Source organism: Drosophila santomea, chromosome X, assembly GCF_016746245.2.
Source record: "Drosophila santomea strain STO CAGO 1482 chromosome X, Prin_Dsan_1.1, whole genome shotgun sequence".
In the NCBI taxonomy this organism is placed as follows: domain Eukaryota; kingdom Metazoa; phylum Arthropoda; class Insecta; order Diptera; family Drosophilidae; genus Drosophila; species Drosophila santomea.
Genome location: NC_053021.2, coordinates 14,088,166 through 14,110,574, shown reverse-complemented (window position 1 = coordinate 14,110,574; position 22,409 = coordinate 14,088,166). Strand labels below are relative to the sequence as shown.

Genomic DNA, 22,409 nt, shown 5'->3' with positions numbered 1-22,409 from the left:
TAATTAAGTTTTTCACTTAGTGTAGCAGTGTGCAGTAAAGGTATCTTTAAGAATCGCAACATGATCCTGCGGTACAGTTGGTACAGTTGCCACATGTGTGACTACTACTCCGCATTCGCAAGGATGCCAAGTTGAATGAGTAAGATGAAGAAAATCCAAGCGACGAGTGTTTTCCGTGCGACTTTCGCTAATTACGTTTATTTAAGAAAGCTGAAAAATTTACATTCTGCCCGAAAACAAAAAATAATGAAGGGGAATGTGAGCTGTGAGCTGTGAGCTTCGCTTGTCTGCCAAGCAGTTGGCAATTAGAAGAGCCACCCCCTCAGGAGATGGAAAGAAAAAAAAATACCTCCTGGCTTACCGCACCCATAGGATTTTTATGCAATTAATTTGAGTCGTTTGTCGTCTTGTCATGTCTCTTCTATTCGAAAGGGTGGTTCAGTAAGTTCGCTGTATCCCGTATGCTAATGAAAAATCGAACACGCATGCCAACATTTTCGTACAACCCAACCCAAACCCAAACACACACATACCCATACCCATACTCATACCCATACTCATACTCATACCCATACTCATACTCATACCCATACACAAACCCATACTCATACCCATACCCACATTCATACCCATAGCCGAACTCTTTCACATGTCCTGGATCCTTTGATTGATAATAGAATTAACCGGCTGGCGGCTGTTTTGCATTTTTCGGCATGCCACATGGCAATGCGGCAATACACGCATGTTGCTTGATGCTTTTTTAATGCCAATTATGTGCTATGCTTCTGGCCCATTGTTTATGGCCAATAATCATCAGGGGCCACCACCCACAAATATTGATAAAATAGACACATGAAGTGGTATTGGTGGTGTTCCCATGTTGATGAAATTATTGTTTATGCCCATGTTCGACACAAATCACGCAGTGACACGCAAGTTCATAGTTAGAGTTATGTTGATTCCACAACTTATTAGTTTTATTTATTTGCATATGGATAAAGTTCCCCTCATTTAAACAGCCTCGATATTGGTAGTTTTTGTTTAGCATTAAACCAAATATAATGTGATTAATTTGCTAATCAATTTCAATAAAGTCACCTGGTTACAAAGTCACTTCCCATCTTGAGATCGATACTCGTATATTCCAATTTTAGCGTAAACTCTAGCAGGTAAAGTTTGGCTTTGAGCCCCGTGGCAGATGCTTCAATTAAAAACCGCGCAGTAAAATTAATTTTAATCACATAATAACAAATACACACACACACACACGCCCACCTGGCTGACATTAAAAAATTTCGTTGCATACCACACGGCGCTGTCGAAAAACTTTATCTTGTCAACTTTCAGCAAGAAAAGGGGCGTTTTTAAGGGTGTGTGTGTGTGTGGGGGGAGGGGCAAGAAAATCAAGAAGGGATGAGAGTTTGTGTGTATGAGTGTGTGTGTGTGTATGTTGTCGACGCACTTAAGAAAAATTCCCTTGTCAAATTTGCCAATTATCATATTTTCATCAAACAAACAAAGTTCCAAACAAAGCCCACATCGGCAAAGCTGGGGGCGGAATCCTCGTTTGCTGGGCTGGGGCTTCACTGTACCTGGCGGCATTTGGCGGTTGGGTGGTTGAGTGGTTGGGCTGATTGTGCCACCACCAACATCACCATCACCATCACCACCCTGGCAATCACCGACGAGCGACATTGACGTCGTTGTTAATTTTATTAAAAATTATTTTATAACTCTCGAGAACTTTTCACGCACACACACACACACACGTACATATGCTCATGTGAGGAAAATGTGTATTTCCCCGAAGGTAAACGATGAAAACACAAGACACAACAGCTATCGATGGGAAATGGCAATAGCATAAAGATAGAGAAGAACTTTAGAACTGCAAGAGCTTAAGAAGTCATATATAAGCCTATATGTTGTTTAAATAAAATTGACTAATCTAAATCACTATTGCTTGACTTATTGCAGATTAAAGCACTGCTGGACGAACTGCAACGCTTGAGGGCACAGGAGCAGACGCACCTGGTGCAGATCCAGCGACTGGAGGAGCACCTGGAGGTCAAGCGCCAGCACATCATCCGTTTGGAGGCGCGTCTGGATAAGCAGCAAATCAATGAGGCGCTGGCCGAGGCAACCGCCTTGGCAGCTGCCGCCGCCACCAACAACAACAACAATAGCCAGAGCAGCGACAACAACAAGAAGCTGAATACCGCAGCCGATAGAGCAATGGATGCCGATCTGCCGGAGTCCACAAAGGCGCCACTAGCAACGGCGAACGAGGATGAGGATGACGAACAGGCCATGCTGGTGGACAGCGAGGAAGCGGAGGATAAGCCAGAGGAGTCGCATCAACAGGATGAGGACGACGAGGAGGACGAGGCCGAGGATCGGGAGGCGGTCAATGCCAACAACACCAACACCAGCACCAACAGCAACTCCATCGATAGCAACGAGCTCAAAATCAAAAAGGAACAGCAGTACGTATGCCATACACTATGTACTAAAGGGAACGCAAGTTACACTGGGGGAAAAATCAATGCAATTTAAGCAATGCAATTTAATACTGATAATGCACTTTACACTTACACTTGCAGCAGTCCGCTGGATCTGAATGTGCTCAGTCCGAATTCGGCGATCGCCGCTGCAGCCGCGGCCGCCGCTGCCGCCGCCTGCGCCAATGACCCCAACAAATTCCAGGCACTGCTCATCGAGCGGACCAAGGCCTTGGCCGCCGAGGCGCTCAAGAATGGCGCCAGCGATGCCCTCAGCGAAGGTAAGTGCTCCATACTCGCGCGGTGGATTCAATGGTTCTAGGAGTAGTGTGGAGTCAAGGAGCAGGTTAGATTCAAAGAGTAGTGTGGATTGCAGGAGTAGTGTGGAGTCAAGGAGCAGGGTGGATTCAATTCTCTGGGTGGATTTGAGAAGCAGGATGGGATTCTAGGAGTTGTATGGAGTTAAGAAGCAGTTTTGATTCAAGGAGCAGTTTTTTGTTTAAGGAGCAGTGTGGATTAAAGGAGCAGTTTGGATTCAAGGAGCAGTTTTTTATTTAAGGAGCAGTGTGGATTAAAGGAGCAGTTTGGATTCAAGGAGCAGTTTTTTGTTTAAGGAGCAGTTTTGATTCAAGAAGCAGTTTTTTATTCAAAGACCAGTTTAGACTCAAGCAGCAGTTTAGATTCAAGCAGTAGCTTAGATACAAGCAGCAGTTTAGATACAAGAAGCAGTTTAGATACAAGCAGCAGTTTAGATACAAGAAGCAGGCTGTATCGTTTGCAAAAATTCCCAAAAAATAAAAAATACATTTGCAAATAGTTTTCCAGAGTTAGCATATCTACTTGCAGCAGCAACATTTCTCGATCTTGATTTTGATTCTTGATTCGCATAGCAAGTCGTCTTGCAATCACTTCAACTCAGTGCGTACTTCCGGTTTGTGTGTGTGTGTGGCCTCCACTGCTTACTTCCTGCCACCAAGCAGCATGCTCCGCTTGTCCGATATTTCTTGGCTTTATCAATCGCTTTGATTTCCAACCGACGACTGTACGTACGTTCGCAGGCTGTATTTCTTGATTTATTTTATTTTTGTATTTCTTTTTTTTTTGTTTCTTTTATGGTTTATTTGAGCGCTTATCGCCGGCGGAGGATAAACCGTCCGAAGACGAAGAAGAATTATATTATGAGGAAGGGTGGGGTGCGGAGGGGGGAAGGGGGCAGTGAGTTGAGGAAGGGACTTCAATAAAGCCACAGACGGCGCCAGATTTTATGGGCCAAAAAGGCAAACAGCTCGCGTTTTCTTTTCTCCTTTTTCCTTCTCACTTACAAACTCGCCTTTCATTTCCACCTCTGGCAAAATATTTGCATCGAGCGATTCTTGCTCTTGTTGTTCTTTTCTTCATATCAAATTGTTATCATTGTTGTTGTTCTTGATATTGTTGTTGTTGATATTGTTGTTGTTGTTGTTAATGAAGTTGATGTTGTTGCTGTTGAGTTCTGCATGCTTATCGATAGCAGAACGACACACACCATCTCTCTTTATCGCTAATTTCAATCATAAATTCATATACGATTATACTATTATATACAAGTATATATTTATACACAAATACTTCAACACGGCGAAGATTCTTTGTTATTTTGTTGCACTTTGGCAATTGGCAATTGGCAAGCGAAAACAAAAAAGAAAAACCGAGAAAATCAAATTTGATAAATGAATGACAAAAATTGTGGCTGTGAAACAAAACAAAGAACTGGCTAGCAAACAACAAAAAATTTTGATTCATTTTTGGCGTTATGTTCCATGGATGTTGTTGACCAAAATAAAAACAAAACAAAAATACAAATATACAATAAGAACACATATGCTATTGCTTTTCGAAAGCAGCAACAACAAATAGCCCAATTTGTTTGTTGTTATCCGCAGAAACCAACCGAAATCGTGCAGAAGAAGAAGACGCAGTGTCGCCAACTGCAACTGCAACTGCAACTGCTACACGTGCAACACTTGCAGCACTGGCAACACCTGCAACACTTGCCACAACTGCAGCACTTGCAACCACTGCAACACTTGCCAAAACTGCAGCACATGCAACAACTGCAGCACATGCAGCAACTGCAACACTTGCCACAACTGCAAAACTTGCATCATCTGCAACACTTGCAACAACTGCAACACTGGCGACACTTGCAGCACCTGCAACAGTGGCAAGCCAGTGCGAGATGCAGGCGAAAGCCAGCCATGAGAATGCGGCGCCCAAGCAGGAGATCGAAGAAGTGGATGACGATGAGGTGGAGGAGCTGGAGGAGGTTGCCACCGATGAGCAGCCGGTGATCCTGCCCCAACAACTGGTCAACGACTATTGGCGCCGTGGCTTTGTCGCTGAAACGGGGCACAGCAGCAATGGGAGCAAAACGCCAACAATTTATCAAAATTTTAAGGTCGAGCAGCAGCAGCAGCAGCAGCAGGCACAATTGCTGCCGCCACCGCCGCCGCCGCCACCACCCGCAGCACCACCAACAGCAGCACCACCCCTTTCGCAGCAACAACATCTACACTTTTCACAGCAACAACAGCAACAGCAACAACAACAGCAACAACATTTACAACAGCAACAGCAACATGGACCATCGTCCACAGCGCTGCTTAGTCAACTGGTTAACTCAACATTTTCCAACTCTTCAAACTCTTCTCGCCTAGATGCCCACCACCACCAGCAGCAGCAGCAGCAGCACCACCACCAACACCACCAGCAGCAGCACCACCACCAGCAGCAGCAGCAGCACCACCAGCAGCAGCAACACCTCCACCAGCAACATCATCATCACCTGCAACAGCAGCAGCAACCAAACAGCGGCAGCAGCAGCAACAACAGCAATGCGGCAAGCAACGAGCATGGTCATCATGGTCATCACTTGCATGGCCATGGTCATGGCGGTTTGCTGCATCCATCGGCGGCGCACCATCTGCACCATCAGGCGGCGAACGAATCCAACTCGAATTCGAGCACACCCACAGCGCTGGGCAATGCAAGTGGTAGCAGCGGCAGTGGTGCGAGCAACAGCAGCAATGCCAATAGCACCACCGCTCAATTGGCGGCCAGTTTGGCCAGCACACTGAATGGCGGCAAATCGCTGTTGCAGGATGATGCCACCAGCAATGGTTTGGCCACCGCTGCCGCCATGGCCGCACATGCCCAGCATGCGGCTGCTACCCTGGGACCGGGCTTTTTGCCCGGCCTGCCGCCTGCGTTTCAATTTGCCGCCGCCGCTCAAGTGGCCGCCGGTGGCGATGGGCGTGGCCATTATCGTTTCGCCGACTCCGAATTGCAGCTGCCACCGGGCGCCTCAATGGCCGGTCGTTTGGGTGAATCGCTAATACCCAAAGGTGATCCCATGGAGGCCAAGCTGCAGGAGATGTTGCGCTACAACATGGACAAGTATGCCAATCAGGCGCTGGATACCCTGCACATTTCGCGACGTGTACGCGAATTGCTCTCGGTGCACAACATTGGCCAGCGGCTATTTGCCAAATATATATTGGGACTGTCGCAGGGCACCGTGTCCGAGTTGCTGAGCAAACCGAAGCCGTGGGACAAGCTGACGGAGAAGGGACGCGATAGCTATCGCAAGATGCACGCCTGGGCCTGTGACGATAATGCCGTCATGCTGCTCAAATCGCTGATACCCAAGAAAGGTGAGTGGCAATACTAATACTGTTAAATGCATGTAGATAGATGGGGCTTTGCCAGTTGGTTACAGTTTACAGGTGGCGAAAATATCTCAGTCGCAATCTCAGTGTATCTCAGTGAACTAGCTGGTATCCTTTTAGCGCGCACTTCAAACGATGTGCTCGATGTCCTCACTCCTTTTTGCCGCTTTCCGATTTCAGTTTTCAGTTTTGTGATTTCAGATTTCAGATTTCTTCTTTTTTCCTGCGCCTTTTGGCGTTTCTCATTTCGTTTGGCCGCCGGCCAAAACATTAAATTGTGAAATTTTAATTATTTTTGATTTTTGCGTATAATCAACGTGCCAACAGCAGCAGCAACAGCAGCAGCAGCAGCGACAACAAACTTGACGACGCCATTTTTTGCGAGAAGAGGGGGGGGGGGGGGGGGGGGGACTGGGGGTAACAGAAGCGGCACCCAAGGGGGTGGGGGGCGTGGCATGGCGTTGGGGACCAAAAAGAGAGACATTTGCGGTGCAGTTGGAGCGGCCATTTGGCTGTCGCCATAAATTTCGGCAAATTCGCACATTAGGCGTGAAAATGAACAGGAATTCGTTTCAGTTTGTTGTCTCGTTTTTCGATCTAATATGTTTTCTTCTTTTTCTTCTTTTTACTTTGAATTTTTAAATTGTTGAATTTCTTTTTGTTAGTTTTTCCATCTAATATGTTTTCTTCTTTTTACTTTGAATTTTTGAATTGTTGCATTTTTTTTTTGTTAGTTATTCAATCTAATATGTTTTCTTCTTTTTTCTTTTTACTTTGAATTGTTGCATTTTTTTGTTAGTTTTTTAATCTTATATGTTCTCTTCTTTTTTTTTACTTTGAATTTTTAAATTTTTTCTTCGTTTTCTTCTTTTTCTTTTTACTTTGAATTGTTGAATTTTTTGTTAGTTTTTCAATCTAATATGTTTTCTTCTTTTTTACTTTTTACTTTTTGTTGTTTTGAATTCTTTTGTTAGTTTTTCGTTTTTCATTCACGCCAACATTTTGGCCAAAAGTAACCACATTTACTACCACTATTTTTCACAATTTTTGGTCTATTAGTTGCTCTTGTTATCTAGTTGTCTTGGTTTCCCGCTCCCTTATTGATTAGTCATCAGTTTGTCATCAGTGCACGAAAGTTGCTGGCAGCGCAAAAAGCGAAAATATGTCAATGCAAAAGTATGTGCATATGTATGTATGTGGAAAGTGCTAGCACGCATTCGAAACACCCCCTCCCTCCCCCCCTTTTATTCAGCACCCCTAGCCCCACTCCTCACCTGCTGCAAAGTTAATCAAATGTGCGTGTGTGTGTGTGTGTGTGTGTGTTGGTCTAAGTGCATGCAAATGTTGACAATTAATTTATGACGATTACTCATGGCAGCTAAACTAACTGTGACTGTTTATAGAGAAGAGTCGCTGATGGCTAGAGCGGCGGCGGGGGGTTAAAGTTGGCCAGCAGAGGGTTAAGAGTGCGGTGGGTGGGGTGAGAGGGGTTAAAGTGCAACGGAGGTTATTCTACTTCTATTTTTTTTGAATAACCATTTACCATTGGTAATTATAGGCAAACACAAAGAGTTGGGCCAGCAATCATTCGTTTACTAACTATAATTTATTAATGAGCATTAACTAGCTATCAACTTTGATTGACGTTTTTTTTCCAAGTGCATTCTAAGCAACCCTGCCAATGGGCGCCCCTGTCAACTCTGTTGGCTAACAATACTTTGAAGTCATTGTGGCAAAAGTTAACCCAGGATGCGCGTCAATGAATTTTGAATTGTAATTGTTTAAAGCGCGTTATGAACGAAACCGCTAAAATGGGCGGGGGGTTTTCGGGGGGGAGTAGTTGCTAAAAGGGTGGTGGGGGGGTGAGGGGAAGGAGCTGGTTCGACGCGACGACTGCCGTGACAATTGGTCTGTGAAAGGCTTAAAACAAAAAACAACAGAAAAAAATGGTAAAAAAAAAAAAGTATATATACATATATAGCCATACATACAGCGAACAACGTGAAGTTGAATTAAATGTAAACAACAACCAGCGATGACGACAACAACAATAGTAATAACAACAACTGCAGCAACAACAACAAGCACAACAACAAGAAATACCAACTGCAACAACAACAACAACAACAGCAGCAACAGCAACAAATAGCAACTGCAACTGACTTCAACGAGGCATGCAAAACGTTGACGTGCCGAGCGTTTGAAGTCGTCTTTGTGGCTGGCCAAAAAGAGGGTGGTGCTGGGTGGTTTAGGGTGGTCTAGGGTGGTCTAGGGTGGTGCCTGCTGGTCGTGGGTGGCATGCCACTGCAGGGTATGCATAGCAGCACTAGCTTCAAGCAAAAGTTTTTGCGTTTTCGGTTTGTTTTCCTCTCTTTTTTCCCTTCTTTTTATTTTGCTTTTTTTTTTGCTGGCTTCTATTTGCTGTTTCCCCTGCTTTTCTACATTTAACGACAATTGTTGCATATTAAACTGCCAGCGAAGGGTTAACGTTTTGGGGCGCACGAGTTCAACTATCGATGAAAGTTTATGGGGCTATAGCAATTTAAAGGTTGGCAAATCAAATATGTGAATCTTTAGCTGCTTTTATTTCAAATATAACATCGATAAGTGGCAAACTGTTTGATTTATTGCGCTGCAGCCAGGTCAATTCCCTTTTTTCACTACGTAAAGTTTGCTTAAACCACAAATGCAAAAAAATAATAAAAAAAAAGTTTAGACAGGACTTTTTTGATAGGGAAGAAAAAGTAGGAAAATAGAAAAGACCAGGGGGAGATTTAAGTGCTCAATTGAAACTCGTTTAGCATGGCGCTCAAAGCCAAGGCAAATACAGCGCAATAAACAAAGCAAAAAAAAAACAAAAATAGAAAAGAAATTACGCGGCGTATACGTAATGTCAAAAGCGGACAAAAGCGGAGAGCGAGTGGAGTTCAGAGGAGTTGAGAGGCGGAAGGCAAACGGAGCCATTATAGCAGCTAATAATACGAGCATATTAACACATAATTTTCAGCAGGCACCGCCGTTGTCATTTATTTGCTTTTAGCCAGGCCAACTCGGGCCAAGACAAGATACAAAAAAACTACAAAAAAAAACAGAAAAAAAACTAGAAAAAAAAGTGCGAGTGCGAGTGCCTAAGAATAGAAGCAAAAAAACACAACGCACACGGCATTCGACAAAACAAAAGCATTCCAAACGCCGAAAAGATGCGGCTGAGTAAAAACAAAAAGGAAAATATACAAAATACAAAATAACAAATAAAAAGGAAAATAGAAAATAGAAAAAAAGAAAAAAAGCTAGGCAGACTGCCACACATTTATTTGCGGCCGCTTCACAAATTATTTGTCACAAGCCATAAAGCGGGCTAAAAGTGTGAGTGTGCGAGTGTGCGAGTGTGTGTGTGTGTTGATGCCACACGAAGAAATTAAAGAAAATACATATATGCTGGGAGATATTGCTCTGACTAAGTGACCAACGGGGCGTATCAATTCCTTTTCCCCCACTCGATTGTATTCCCTTCCATTTTCATTTTCATTCCCATTCCCATTTCTATTTCATTTGATTTTATTTATACACATTAAAGACATTAGACAGTAAAGACAGGTACAGTGCTGTATATTTGTATAATATGATATGCACGATAGGGATTTCCTTTTTTTTTTTTTTTTTTTTTGTGACATCCCCAATGCAACAACACTTTGTCACTGTGGCCATTAAAATATTGTTCATTGAGTGGCATCGCTTAAGTGTGGCGACTCATTGCGGTAGCAAAAGCAGACAGATGAGTTGGTTTTTTATTTTTTATTCTTTTTTTTTTTTGTTTTAAGGGGAGGGAGGTGAAAGATTTTTCGACTGCGTGGGCCGGCCAAACAATATGCATAAATTAGCATAAAGCTCGCTCAACAATTTTCATAAATCTAACGATCGCCAGCAGCAACAAACAACGTTGTAGAGCAGCCAAGAAAGACGAAGAAAGCCAAGAAAGACCAAGAAAGCGTAGCTAAAATTTATTTTATTTTGAATTTCTTTGATATGTTCTGTGATGAACGAAATGAGGCAATCAGGAATGAAAGTGCCGCCACGGCCGAAGAGTAATGGCCTCCGATCAGGGAGTGCTAATAATTTGATGAGGACTAACCGAAAAATACTGTAATAAAAAGATAAATAAAATAACCCACAAAAACAAAAAATCAACCAAAAAAAATAAGCAGACAAAATGGGAAACTTTTTAAGCCACACACACACACACAACAAATTAATGTTGCACATGTCGTGTTCGTGCTTGATTTTTGTGCTTTTTATTTTGCATATAAGGCAGCTAATTACTTTGTAATGAACTTTGACAACAGCAGCGAAGGATGTTGGCCATGGAGGGGGGTGGGGAGTGGGGGGTTTTGAAAGGTGGAAGAACAAAGCGAAATCATGACGAAAACAAATTAAAATGCAAGACAAAGTTGCTGCACGTTACCCATACCATACCATACCATACCATACCATCCATACATCGAATTCTCCTGGCTGCTGTCTCTGTCTCCGTCTCTTTCCCCAATGCCCTCTCTTTCGCACCAGCCTTAGAGCCATCTCTTTCTCGCATATTTTCTGCTTAATTGCAAGACAAACAATGAGTGCAAAAGTGCCATTCGAATGGCTTAAATGCCAGCAAAACGTTCTTTATTTATTTTTATTTTTATTATTATTATTATTTATTTTTTTTTTTTTTTTGTTAACAGCTGATGACTTGCTGCAGTGCAGAATATGAGTTCACATACGTAGAGCCCATTTTTGCCTTTGGCATTTTTTCCCATGCTGTCGAAACTCTTCAATTCGCCATGCTACGTTTGCTTTCTGCTCAGCTAGAAGAAGAAGCCTCCAATTTGGTTTCCAATTCCATTTGAAGGCAACAAACCACCCACCCACTTGTAAAAACCCACTTGGCCTTGTCTTTCATTTCGCTTCTTTTTTTTTCTTTTATTTTTAATTGACACTTCTGCTAATACACAGGAGCAACTGACAAAATAAGGGGTATATATTCGAAAGAAGGGGGAAGCCCAAAGGAGCCAGTGAGTCGGGGGAAAAGGGAAAAGGAAAAACAAATGACTGGCATTTTAATTAGAAAATTTTTCTTGCAATTAATGCAAATTGCGTGCGTGTGCCAATTTCAATGTGCCGTTCAATTCCGTCCTCTCATATTTTTACCCTTTAAATACATACATACATATATACATACATATGTGTATATATATATAGATATATAACCCTTTCAGATCGACGCGACATGTTGAAGTATGATTACATATTTGTGTGCTGGCAAATATTTATTGTATTAGAATGAAAAAAAAAGAAAAAAAAAACACAAACGAATCGAGCAACCCCAAGGCTCCAATACCCCAAGAACTTCGGCAGCTGAAGCAGCCACTTCACTCCACTGTCTGGGCTCCCATTTCCATTCCCATTTCCATTGCCGGGGCTTCTTCGTCCTCTGATTTGTTATAAAAGGCAAATATTCATCAAGCAAATTGCGAGGTAGGCCATAGGAGTAAGGGCATGGGTCTAGATTGTCATATAAAAATATACGATATATATAGATATATAAAGGTATATATATTTGGTATGTGCTAGACAAATATGATAGCTCATATCTGGTGCGCATATTTCGCTCGTCCGATTGCCGGTCCGAAATCCCTTTGAATGACAATTTGGTCAACATGTTCCTCTCTAATAAATTACAAAACAAAAAATCCAAACAGCCACACACCGCGTGGTGTGGGTTACACAACAAACAACATACAACATACACATACAACACAACGGGAAAAAATAATGCAAATCGCAGACAAAAAAGTGGCCAACGGTAACGACAAATATATATCTGCTGCCTCCAACTACCAAAAAAAAAAAAAAAACTCGCTATCTATATCTCTTTCTCTATATATATATATATATAGTAAAAAGTTGAATGATGGCCATAAAGGATGGCAGCGAAAGTTGGGCCAAAAAACTGCGGGCAACTTCAGGGGGAAGTCCTTTTGGAACATAGTACCATAGTACCAAGGATGCCTTTGGAGAATGGGTTCCAAAGCTTTGTCTGCTCAGCAAATGAAATGCGCCACGTGAGACTCTTAAATTTTTGGCCAAATTATCAAAATGAACGCTACAAATTACACATAGAAATGGAAATTGAGTAGCAAAATTACAAATACTTAGAAATGGAAAATGAGTAGCAAAATTACAAATAGCAATGGAAATTAAGTAACAAAATTACAAATACTTAGAAATGGAAATTAAGTAGCAAAATTACAAATACTTAGAAATGGAAATTAAGTAGCAAAATTACAAATAGCAATGGAAATTAAGTAGCAAAATTGCAAATAGCAATAAAAATTGAGTAGCAAATGTTTCCCCATTTGAATTTTGCTTTCGCTAAAAGAAAACTCCTAAGTTTGCGAATGCAGCAAATAGTTCAGCTTAAAGCCAACTGAATTCAATACATCCAATACCCAAAAGCGAAATTCATCCAGCTGGCCACAATCATCCACTAAGACCGCTTAAGCTGTCTGTGTCTGACCAAACCGAGCCATACCTATTGACCAAATTGCCATCCATGGGTGGGCTGGGTCATTCCAGGTCCAGGTGTCATCAATGTCATCTTCGACTTTATAACACAAAAACACTTTGTAATCCCCAAATGAAGCGACGACAAGGATGTCTCCCATACATATAGCAAAAAAAAAAAAACACAAGAAGAAATGCTCACAAAATCGTTTTTCCAATTTTTATGCCATGGAAATGGGAAAAAAAAATAGAATGGAGTAGCTATTGTACTATAGTTGGCCATTTGATCGCCTTTATCCATCTACTCTCGTATCCGTGGAGTTCAGGAGTTCACCCTATCATATCACCCTAGATTTTTCAAATCTCTCGCTTCAATGGCTGTCAGCCAGGATGTTGGGCAAAGAGGAAAGAGGAAAGAGGAAACGTTGCCTGGACATTTGTCATTCATGTGTTGATTTCCGTTTCCGCTTGCGTCCGATTCTTGCAGTTTTATTTGCGGCCAAGTGTTTGCTCCTTTGGGCATCGATTATGCTTGGCAATTGTAAAGCGATTTTCAGTTATTTCATTTCGCAAAACCCATTGCCATTCCCATACCCATACCCATTAGCTGCAGATTCACAGATTCATAGATTCAGATTCATAGCGTTCCATGCCGCTGAACGTGTGCGGCTGATTGATGTTTTTTGGCTGTGGCAGCCACAAAAACATGCCGCAGGACATCACACAGGAAATTCAATGGTCCCTGTTCGGGCGCCACGCCACGCCAAGTACGTGTATGAGTATGGGTATGAGTATGGGTATGAGTATACAGAGTGTAGGTGGGTGACTCGGAACCACTTGTGTGATTATTTTGCAATTTACTACTCGATTCTCTCTGTCACGAGAAGCAAAAAGTCAAAAAGCAAAACGCTTCTCCATTTCGCTTTTCAATTGAATTTCAGCCAAACAATTTTCAGTTTTACATTTTTTCCATGATCTCCCAGCCCCGCTCTCTCATTTTCATTTTTTTACTTTGTGCATTTCCTCCGACCGCTCTCAATTGCAATTGAATTCATTCATTTATTCATTTCGTTTCGTTTCGTTTCGTTTCGTTTATTCAACTCCTGGACGCTCGCTTCGATGAGCATTTCCATGGGTTTGAGGCGAGGCGCGTGCCAAATTAGCGCAACGCTTTTGCATCGAACAACTATTTGAGGTCCAGCGTTGGCTGCGAAAAACTCAGGTTTGGGGATGTACAAAAAAATTCCAAAAAAAAATATAAATAAAAACAAAAATAAAAACAAAAATAAAAACAAAAATAACACGAATTTACACAAACATTTTTTTTTTTGCGCACCATTCATGAGCTGCGTTTGTGTTCGTTCGGTTTGGTGTTTTGTGTGTGTTTGTATTTGTGCTTGCTGGTTATAATTGAGCTGCCCCATGACCGAAATTTCTGCCAGTGCATTGGCTAGGCGGCTGGGCAAGAGGCGTGGCATTTGGTGGACACTTGGCGGAACCCTTTCAACTGCAGCGCCGCTTTATGGCCGCAAATTCGCTTTGGCTTTTTGAACGCTTTATGGCTTAATTGGTTTCAGTCTGGTTTGGGTTTCAGGTTTCAGGTTTCAGGTTCCAAGTCCCCCTTCCATTTCCACATCCATGCCGATATCCATGTCCATGTCCATGTCGATGACCATGTCCATGTCCTGGCAATCGAGCGAGCATAGCCCCATATAAATGATCCGGCTTGGCATAAATTTTTACAGCATTTAATGGGCTTTACGATCATCATCATCATCTCCACCACCACTAATCTGGAATATATCTGAAATCTTGTTGTCATCTTGCAGATTCTGGACTGCCGCAGTATGCGGGTCGTGGTGCCGGCGGCGCTGGCGGCGATGATTCCATGTCCGAGGATCGGATTGCCCACATCCTCAGCGAAGCCTCATCGCTGATGAAACAGAGCAGCGTGGCCCAGCATCGCAGTCACGGCGGCGAGGATTCGCACAGCAATGAGGATAGCAAATCGCCACCGCAGAGCTGCACATCGCCGTTCTTCAAGGTGGAACAGCAGCTGAAGCAGCACCAGCATCTCAATCCCGACCAGGCAGCCGCTGCCCAGCAGCGGGAAAGGGAACGCGAGCAGCGGGAGAGGGAACGGGAGCAGCAGCAGCGATTGCGGCACGAGGATTTGGCCCAGGACAAGATGGCACGTCTCTATCAGGAGCTAATTGCACGCACGCCACGTGAAACAGCATTTCCAAGGTAAGTTTAATCGTCAGATCCTCAAAATGATTGGCACTTGAAGCAAAACGTTTAACTGATGCCATCAATAATCATCATCATCATCTTGTGGTGTCTCCTTCGCAGCTTTCTCTTCTCACCCTCGCTATTTGGAGGAGCCGCTGGCATGCCGGGCGCCGCCAGCAATGCCTTTCCCGCCATGGCCGATGAGAATATGCGTCACGTCTTCGAGCGCGAGATTGCCAAGCTGCAGCAGCACCAGCAGCAACAGCAGCAGGCTGTCCAGGCACAGGCACAGTTCCCCAACTTCTCCAGCCTGATGGCGCTGCAGCAGCAGGTCCTCAATGGTGCACAGGATCTCTCGCTGGCCGCCGCCGCTGCCAAGGACATCAAGCTGAATGGTCAGCGCAATTCGCTGGAACACAGCGCCGGCAGCAGCAGTTGCTCCAAGGATGGCGAACGCGATGATGCCTATGCCAGCTCACTGCACGGACGCAAATCCGAGGGTGGCGGCACACCCGCACCACCTGCCCCACCATCGGGTGGTGCCAGTGTACCAACTGGAACAGCCGCACCGCCAGCCGGCGGTGCGAGCAGCAATTCGGCAGCACCCAGTCCGCTGAGCAACTCCATCCTGCCGCCGGCACTGAGCAGCCAGGGTGAGGAGTTTGCGGCGACAGCCAGTCCGCTGCAGCGCATGGCATCGATTACCAATTCGTTGATAACCCAACCGCCGGTGACGCCGCACCACAGTACACCACAGCGACCCACCAAGGCGGTGCTGCCGCCCATCACACAGCAACAGTTCGATATGTTCAACAATCTGAACACCGAGGATATTGTGCGGCGTGTGAAGGAGGCCCTTTCACAGTACTCCATTTCGCAGCGTTTGTTTGGCGAATCTGTGCTGGGTTTGTCGCAGGGATCCGTATCCGATCTACTGGCCAGACCCAAGCCATGGCACATGCTGACGCAGAAGGGGCGTGAACCCTTCATACGCATGAAGATGTTCCTGGAGGATGAGAATGCGGTGCACAAGCTGGTGGCCAGCCAGTATAAGATCGCGCCCGAGAAGCTAATGCGCACGGGCAGCTACAGTGGCAGTCCGCAGATGCCGCAGGGATTGGCCAGCAAAATGCAAGCGGCCTCGCTGCCCATGCAAAAGATGATGAGCGAACTGAAGCTGCAGGAGCCGGCACAGGCGCAGCATCTGATGCAGCAAATGCAGGCGGCGGCCATGTCGGCGGCCATGCAACAGCAGCAGCAGCAAGTGGCACAGGCGCAACAGCAGGCGCAGCAGCAGGCGCAACAGCAGGCGCAACAGCATCTGCAGCAGCAGGCGCAACAGCATCTGCAACAGCAGCAGCAACATCTCGCCCAGCAGCAGCATCCACATCAGCAGCATCATCAAGCGGCCGCCGCCGCTGCTGCGCTGCATCACCAAAGCATGTTGCTAACCTCGCCGGGATTGCCGCCCCAACATGCCATCAGTCTGCCACCATCGGCGGTGGGTGGTGGTGCACAGCCAGGTGGTGGTCCGGGTGGCAATCAGGGCGGTTCGAATCCATCGAACAGCGATAAGAAACCGATGCTGATGCCGGTGCATGGCACCAATGCCATGCGTAGTCTGCATCAGCATATGTCGCCCACCGTTTACGAGATGGCCGCATTGACCCAGGATCTGGACACGCACGACATCACCACCAAGATCAAGGAGGCGCTGTTGGCCAACAATATCGGTCAGAAGATATTTGGCGAAGCCGTTTTGGGACTTTCTCAGGGCTCCGTGTCCGAGCTGCTGAGCAAACCGAAACCATGGCACATGCTCTCCATCAAGGGCCGGGAACCATTCATCCGGATGCAATTGTGGCTCAGCGATGCCAACAATGTGGAGCGATTGCAGTTGCTGAAGAACGAGCGACGGGAGGCCAGCAAACGGCGCAGGAGCACGGGCCCCAATCAGCAGGACAATAGTAGCGATACCTCCAGCAATGATACCAATGATTTCTATACCAGCAGTCCGGGTCCCGGATCTGTGGGCTCTGGTGTCGGTGGTGCACCGCCAAGCAAAAAGCAACGTGTCCTCTTCTCCGAGGAGCAAAAGGAGGCACTGCGTCTGGCATTCGCCTTGGATCCGTATCCAAATGTGGGCACCATTGAGTTTCTGGCCAACGAGTTGGGTCTGGCAACGCGTACGATCACCAACTGGTTCCACAATCATCGCATGCGTTTGAAGCAACAGGTGCCCCATGGACCGGCCGGTCAGGATAATCCGATTCCGAGTCGCGAGAGTACCAGTGCCACGCCCTTCGATCCCGTCCAATTCCGCATCCTGCTGCAGCAGCGCCTGCTGGAGCTGCACAAGGAGCGCATGGGCATGAGCGGTGCCCCCATACCCTATCCGCCATACTTTGCGGCCGCTGCCATTTTGGGACGCAGTCTGGCGGGGATTCCCGGTGCCGCTGCGGCCGCTGGAGCAGCTGCAGCAGCTGCCGCTGTTGGCGCCACTGGCGGTGATGAGTTGCAGGCTTTGAATCAGGCATTCAAGGAACAGATGAGCGGTCTGGATCTATCGATGCCCACATTGAAGCGGGAACGCAGCGATGACTATCAGGATGATATGGAAATGGAGGGCGCTGGTCACAATCTGAGTGACAACGAATCGCTGGAGGGCCAGGAGCCCGAGGACAAGACCACCGACTACGAGAAGGTGCTGCACAAATCCGCATTGGCCGCCGCCGCCGCCTACATGTCCAATGCGGTGCGCAGTTCGCGACGCAAGCCAGCTGCACCACAGTGGGTCAATCCCGCCGGCGCGGTGACCAATCCCAGTGCTGTTGTCGCCGCCGTTGCTGCCGCCGCCGCTGCAGCAGCGGACAATGAGCGCATCATCAATGGTGTGTGCGTGATGCAGGCATCCGAGTATGGACGCGATACGGATGCGGATAGCAATAAGCCAACGGATGGCGGCAACGATTCCGATCATGAGCATGCCCAGCTGGAGATCGATCAGCGTTTCATGGAGCCGGAGGTGCACATCAAACAGGAGGAGGACGACGATGATGAGCCAACGGTTCAGCAAGCGATTCAACTGGACAGCGACGAGACGGCGAGCAGTGAGCAGCAAAAACTGAAGGTGATCAACGAGGAGAAGCTGCGCATGGTGCGAGTTCGCCGACTGAGCAGCACTGGCGCTGCCTCCTCCGAGGAGATGCCAGCTCCACTGGCGCCACCACCACCACCTCCAGCAGTCACTGCCTCCTCCGTTGCCAGCGGAGAGAGCAACACCACCACCAGCAGCAGCAGCAGCAACAGCAGCAGCAGCAGCAGCAGCAGCACACCAGCGGTAACCACTGCAGCTGCAACTGCGGCAGCCGCTTGGAATTACTAAAGTAATTAACAGAATTAACCGAATTAATCGAACTAAATATGAATTCAGTGCAATGTGTAGAGAGGAGCGGAGCGGAGATGGAAACGCGTTTACTTGTGATTAAGTTTGAATGTTTGAACGATGTGAGGACCCAGGAGACATACATACATACATACATAAATACATGCATACATACATAGAAATAGCACTTAGGCACTAGAAAACTATATATTTTTTTTTGTTTTTTTTTTATTAAACATTAACTACTAAATATAGGCGTTAGTTGTAGCCGTTAAGGTAGCCTTAGGTTGAGGAGTTGTAATAGTTGTAGCTAAAAGTTTAGAGACGCTATGCGATGAAGATGATAATGATCATAATGATGATGATGATGATGATGATGATCATAATGATGATAAGGATGATGAGAGAGCAGCGCAAAAGTATTAATGAGAAAATAAACCCCATTTAAGTACCCCCGACTTGCCGAAGAACTTTAACCAAAATGTCGAGATCCAATTGATAGTGAAAGATTTGATCTTGCAAAGATGTTCGATTTCGATTTCGATTTTTCGATTTGTTTCTACTTGAAGACTGTAAGCAAAGGCGGTAGGATTGATAACTACACACGTAATTCTATTCTATACATACATATACATATATATATATTTTTTTTTTTTTTGAGAAACTATTATATGATTATTAGCAGTGTAGCTGGTTAAGTGTAAATAAATAATTAAATGAATGATGATTAACGATTGACGTTGTACATAGATTTCTTGCGAGGCATGATCTTGCTGTCGTTCTTCCTAAACAAAAATCCTACCTTCTACCACCCTCAGCAACCGACTTGTTTAACTATCTTTTGATCTCAAGCAAAACAAAAACAAAAACAAAATAAAACAAAAACGTAAACGAAAAGGAAAAGGAAAAGGAAACAAAACAAAGTAAAGCAGAAATTGATAGGGGAAATGTGGAAGGAATGGAAATGAAAATCCAAAGTAAAAGATAGTTAAAAGCAAAGCTGAATTGCAGCGAGCAGAAAAGTTTTCCCTTATTTTGTTGCCCAAAAACTAAAAATATAAATAATACAAAATATATGTCGATGAGGAACGGAAAGGCAAATCGAGAACAAAAAATATATAACAATAAACTTTGTAAATTCTGAATTTACATAAAAAATCCCACACACATATATAATACGCCTACACAACAAAAACACACACAAACACAAATTGAGTAATTCATAATTATAGCAAAAATAAACATGCAAAATGCACTAAATTATTTATAATCTAATTATTCTATACATAATTATATATAATTATACATATTGCATATAAAGTGCGAAAAGTGAAAAATTTATCAACTTAGCCTAACGGTAATTTAAATTTGCATTAAACCCTAGCATAAATAACAACAATTTTTTTCTGTGAATCTAAAATATTTAATGATAAAAATAAAAAAAAAACACAAACCGCATATCGTACTAAAGAAATTACACAAAAGAAAAATATAAAAAAAATTCAAAACAAAAACAGTAATCTAAGACAGCCAATTTTTTTTTTGCCTAGCTCTTAAGTTTACAACGTAATCGTAATCTTAAATAAATTATAAAATAAACAAACAAAAAAAAATAAAAAAAAAAACAAACAAAAAAGAATCTGTTTTCCTATATGAACAAGAGAGACAACATAGAAAACCAAGAAGAGCAAAAAAACAAATTTTAAGAAATATTTAAACCTTTTTTTTCCTAGGCTAAATGTTTAAGCTAAACAAAAAACAGATTTCTCAAACCAAAAAAAAAAGCTAAATAAATTAAAATTACACGAAACCATTTTTGCATAGGCCCAAAATTTGCCGCGTTATTATTATTATTATTACATACATATATATGAGACGAGTAATAAAGAGAAACAAATTACCAACATATACCAAACACATTTCAAAAACCTTTAAAAAACAAAAAGAATACAATTTGCGAAATTTATACAAGAAACAAAAAACGAAAGAACTAAAAAAAATATTTTTTAAAAATATGCAAACAATTTTTGCCCGCTGTCAGCGAAATTTGTTACGATCTTCTTGAAATTTATAATTTGTTTCTTTTCCTCCTGTTTGCGTTTAAGTTATCGAGTTAAATACTTTGCATTTTCATACGCTTTAGCTAATGAATAAATTACATCTATATGGATATGAGATAAACAAGTAATAAATAAAATATATATAAAATATATACAAAATATGGATAAAGAAAGTTGAGCTGAGACAAAAAAAAAACCTACACGACACGTTGAAATGGTTCGCAACTTTTAGTTTTAATTATTTCTTAAATACAATTTTTTTGTCTTCGTATTTTTATTATTACTATTATTATTATTATTATTATTATTGTAATTATAATATAAATATTATATATATATATAAATATATATACATTAAACGAAGGAAAAAAGCGAATACACAAGCGACAACATACCAATAATACATGAACATGATCGAAACTTTATCAAATAAAAATGTTTTCTTAAACGAAAAAAAACCCATCGATATCCTTTTTTATTTTCCTACAACAAAAAAACCACCAAAATCGCAGAAAATGCCGCTGAGGAACGAAAGTACTCGCAAATCTCTTGTAATCCCCTCAACCCCATGACCTATAACCCTTGACCCCGGAAGTCCAAAAATGAAATGAAATGAAAAAAAATGAAAAGATCAGACACAGAAACACTCTGCAATTGTATAGCATACTTTTGGGAGTTTCCCTCGCCACCCAGCCGATAGCCGATATAAGCCTATATAGGACGTAGTTATATATATATATATATATATATATGCATGATCAGCATTTTTATACACACCATTTAATAGTTATATTTATTAACAATATGCGGTGCTAGCCAAGTAAAGTAAAGCGTACAGATATTAACGATGGAAAGGCGCTGATCCACATAACAAACATACATACATACATACATATATGTGTATATGTATATGTAATGTAGGCAGTGGACATTTTTTGCATAGATCCGTACTGCTCCCAATAAGAAAAAGACATACGTAATTAATTTTAAACAAAGCAATTGAAACGGTAACGTTTATTGATTCAAATCAAAAGAGTTGAGCTGTAAATACGATATATATGAAATTATCCTTCCAATTCGAAACACACACACACACTCAGACACACACACACACACATTTTTATACCGACTAAGAAATGATTTGTGTTTTTTTTTTGTAGACCTTTAGACAGAGATATCTGAATAAACGTGAATATAAGTGAATTTAAGCCCATGGTGATATGCGCACACACTCCACTCACTTTGCCAATTGTCCTACATTTTCCACCTTTTCCTCTTTTTCACCCACTACACATTAGCTGTACATAAGAAGTTGAGAGGAAAACCCGCAAAAATTTATGGATCAGAAAGAAAATATGAAAACATGAAAACATGAGAAAACAAAAAACCAGACCATATCAATATTATGTTAAAAGCATACAAGCATAAGGAGTAAGAAGTGGATGGGATATAGCAAGTTATTTTAGCAGATCCAAAAAGTATATCCAAAGTAAAGAGTAAATACAAAACAGACTTGAAATAACCATATAGTGTTAACCAGCAGATATGCATATATACAAAAGTCTCTATATAACATAATAGTGTTTATGCAAAATGATTATGAACGATGATGATGATGATGATGATGATGAGATGCAGAACAAGAAAAACCAGATAAAGATAAAGATAACGATAAAGAGCCGTAGTTAACACATAGAACAGATCTATTGAACCGATACCAAACCGATTCCCTTAGTTTTCAACCGACAATGATCTTGAGATGAGGACAGCCAGCTCCGTTTTTCAGTTTGAAATCCGCCCAAAAATGCAATGAACATAACAAATAACAAAAAATACAAATAACAAAATAAAACCAGAATAAATTAATAATGCAAAATGAAGCGAGGAGACTAACAAAAAATGAAGGAGACTCTTAAGCAAATTAGCAAAATGTGCCCAAAGAAACAATTGAAAAAGAAAAAGCAGCAAAAATATCAAA

General features: G+C 42.9%; 1 protein-coding gene across 3 annotated transcripts in view; it reads left to right on the top strand.

Annotated features, from left to right (window-relative positions):
• LOC120455457 (homeobox protein cut) overlaps positions 1-20,240 on the top strand; it is a 75,664-nt gene extending 55,424 nt beyond the window's left edge. Inside the window, exons 3-7 of one of the 3 annotated variants that reach the window (XM_039641677.2) lie at positions 1,978-2,486; positions 2,604-2,782; positions 5,198-6,193; positions 14,584-15,001; positions 15,107-20,240. In XM_039641677.2, the coding sequence (XP_039497611.1) occupies positions 1,978-2,486; positions 2,604-2,782; positions 5,198-6,193; positions 14,584-15,001; positions 15,107-18,371 (5,367 nt within the window). In that variant the 3' untranslated portion in view covers positions 18,372-20,240. Of the gene's footprint in view, positions 1-1,977; positions 2,487-2,603; positions 2,783-4,423; positions 6,194-14,583; positions 15,002-15,106 lie in introns of all 3 variants that reach the window. The other 2 variants (XM_039641676.2, XM_039641678.2) reach the window with 2 other exon arrangements.
• The last annotated feature ends 2,169 nt before the right edge of the window (positions 20,241-22,409 follow it).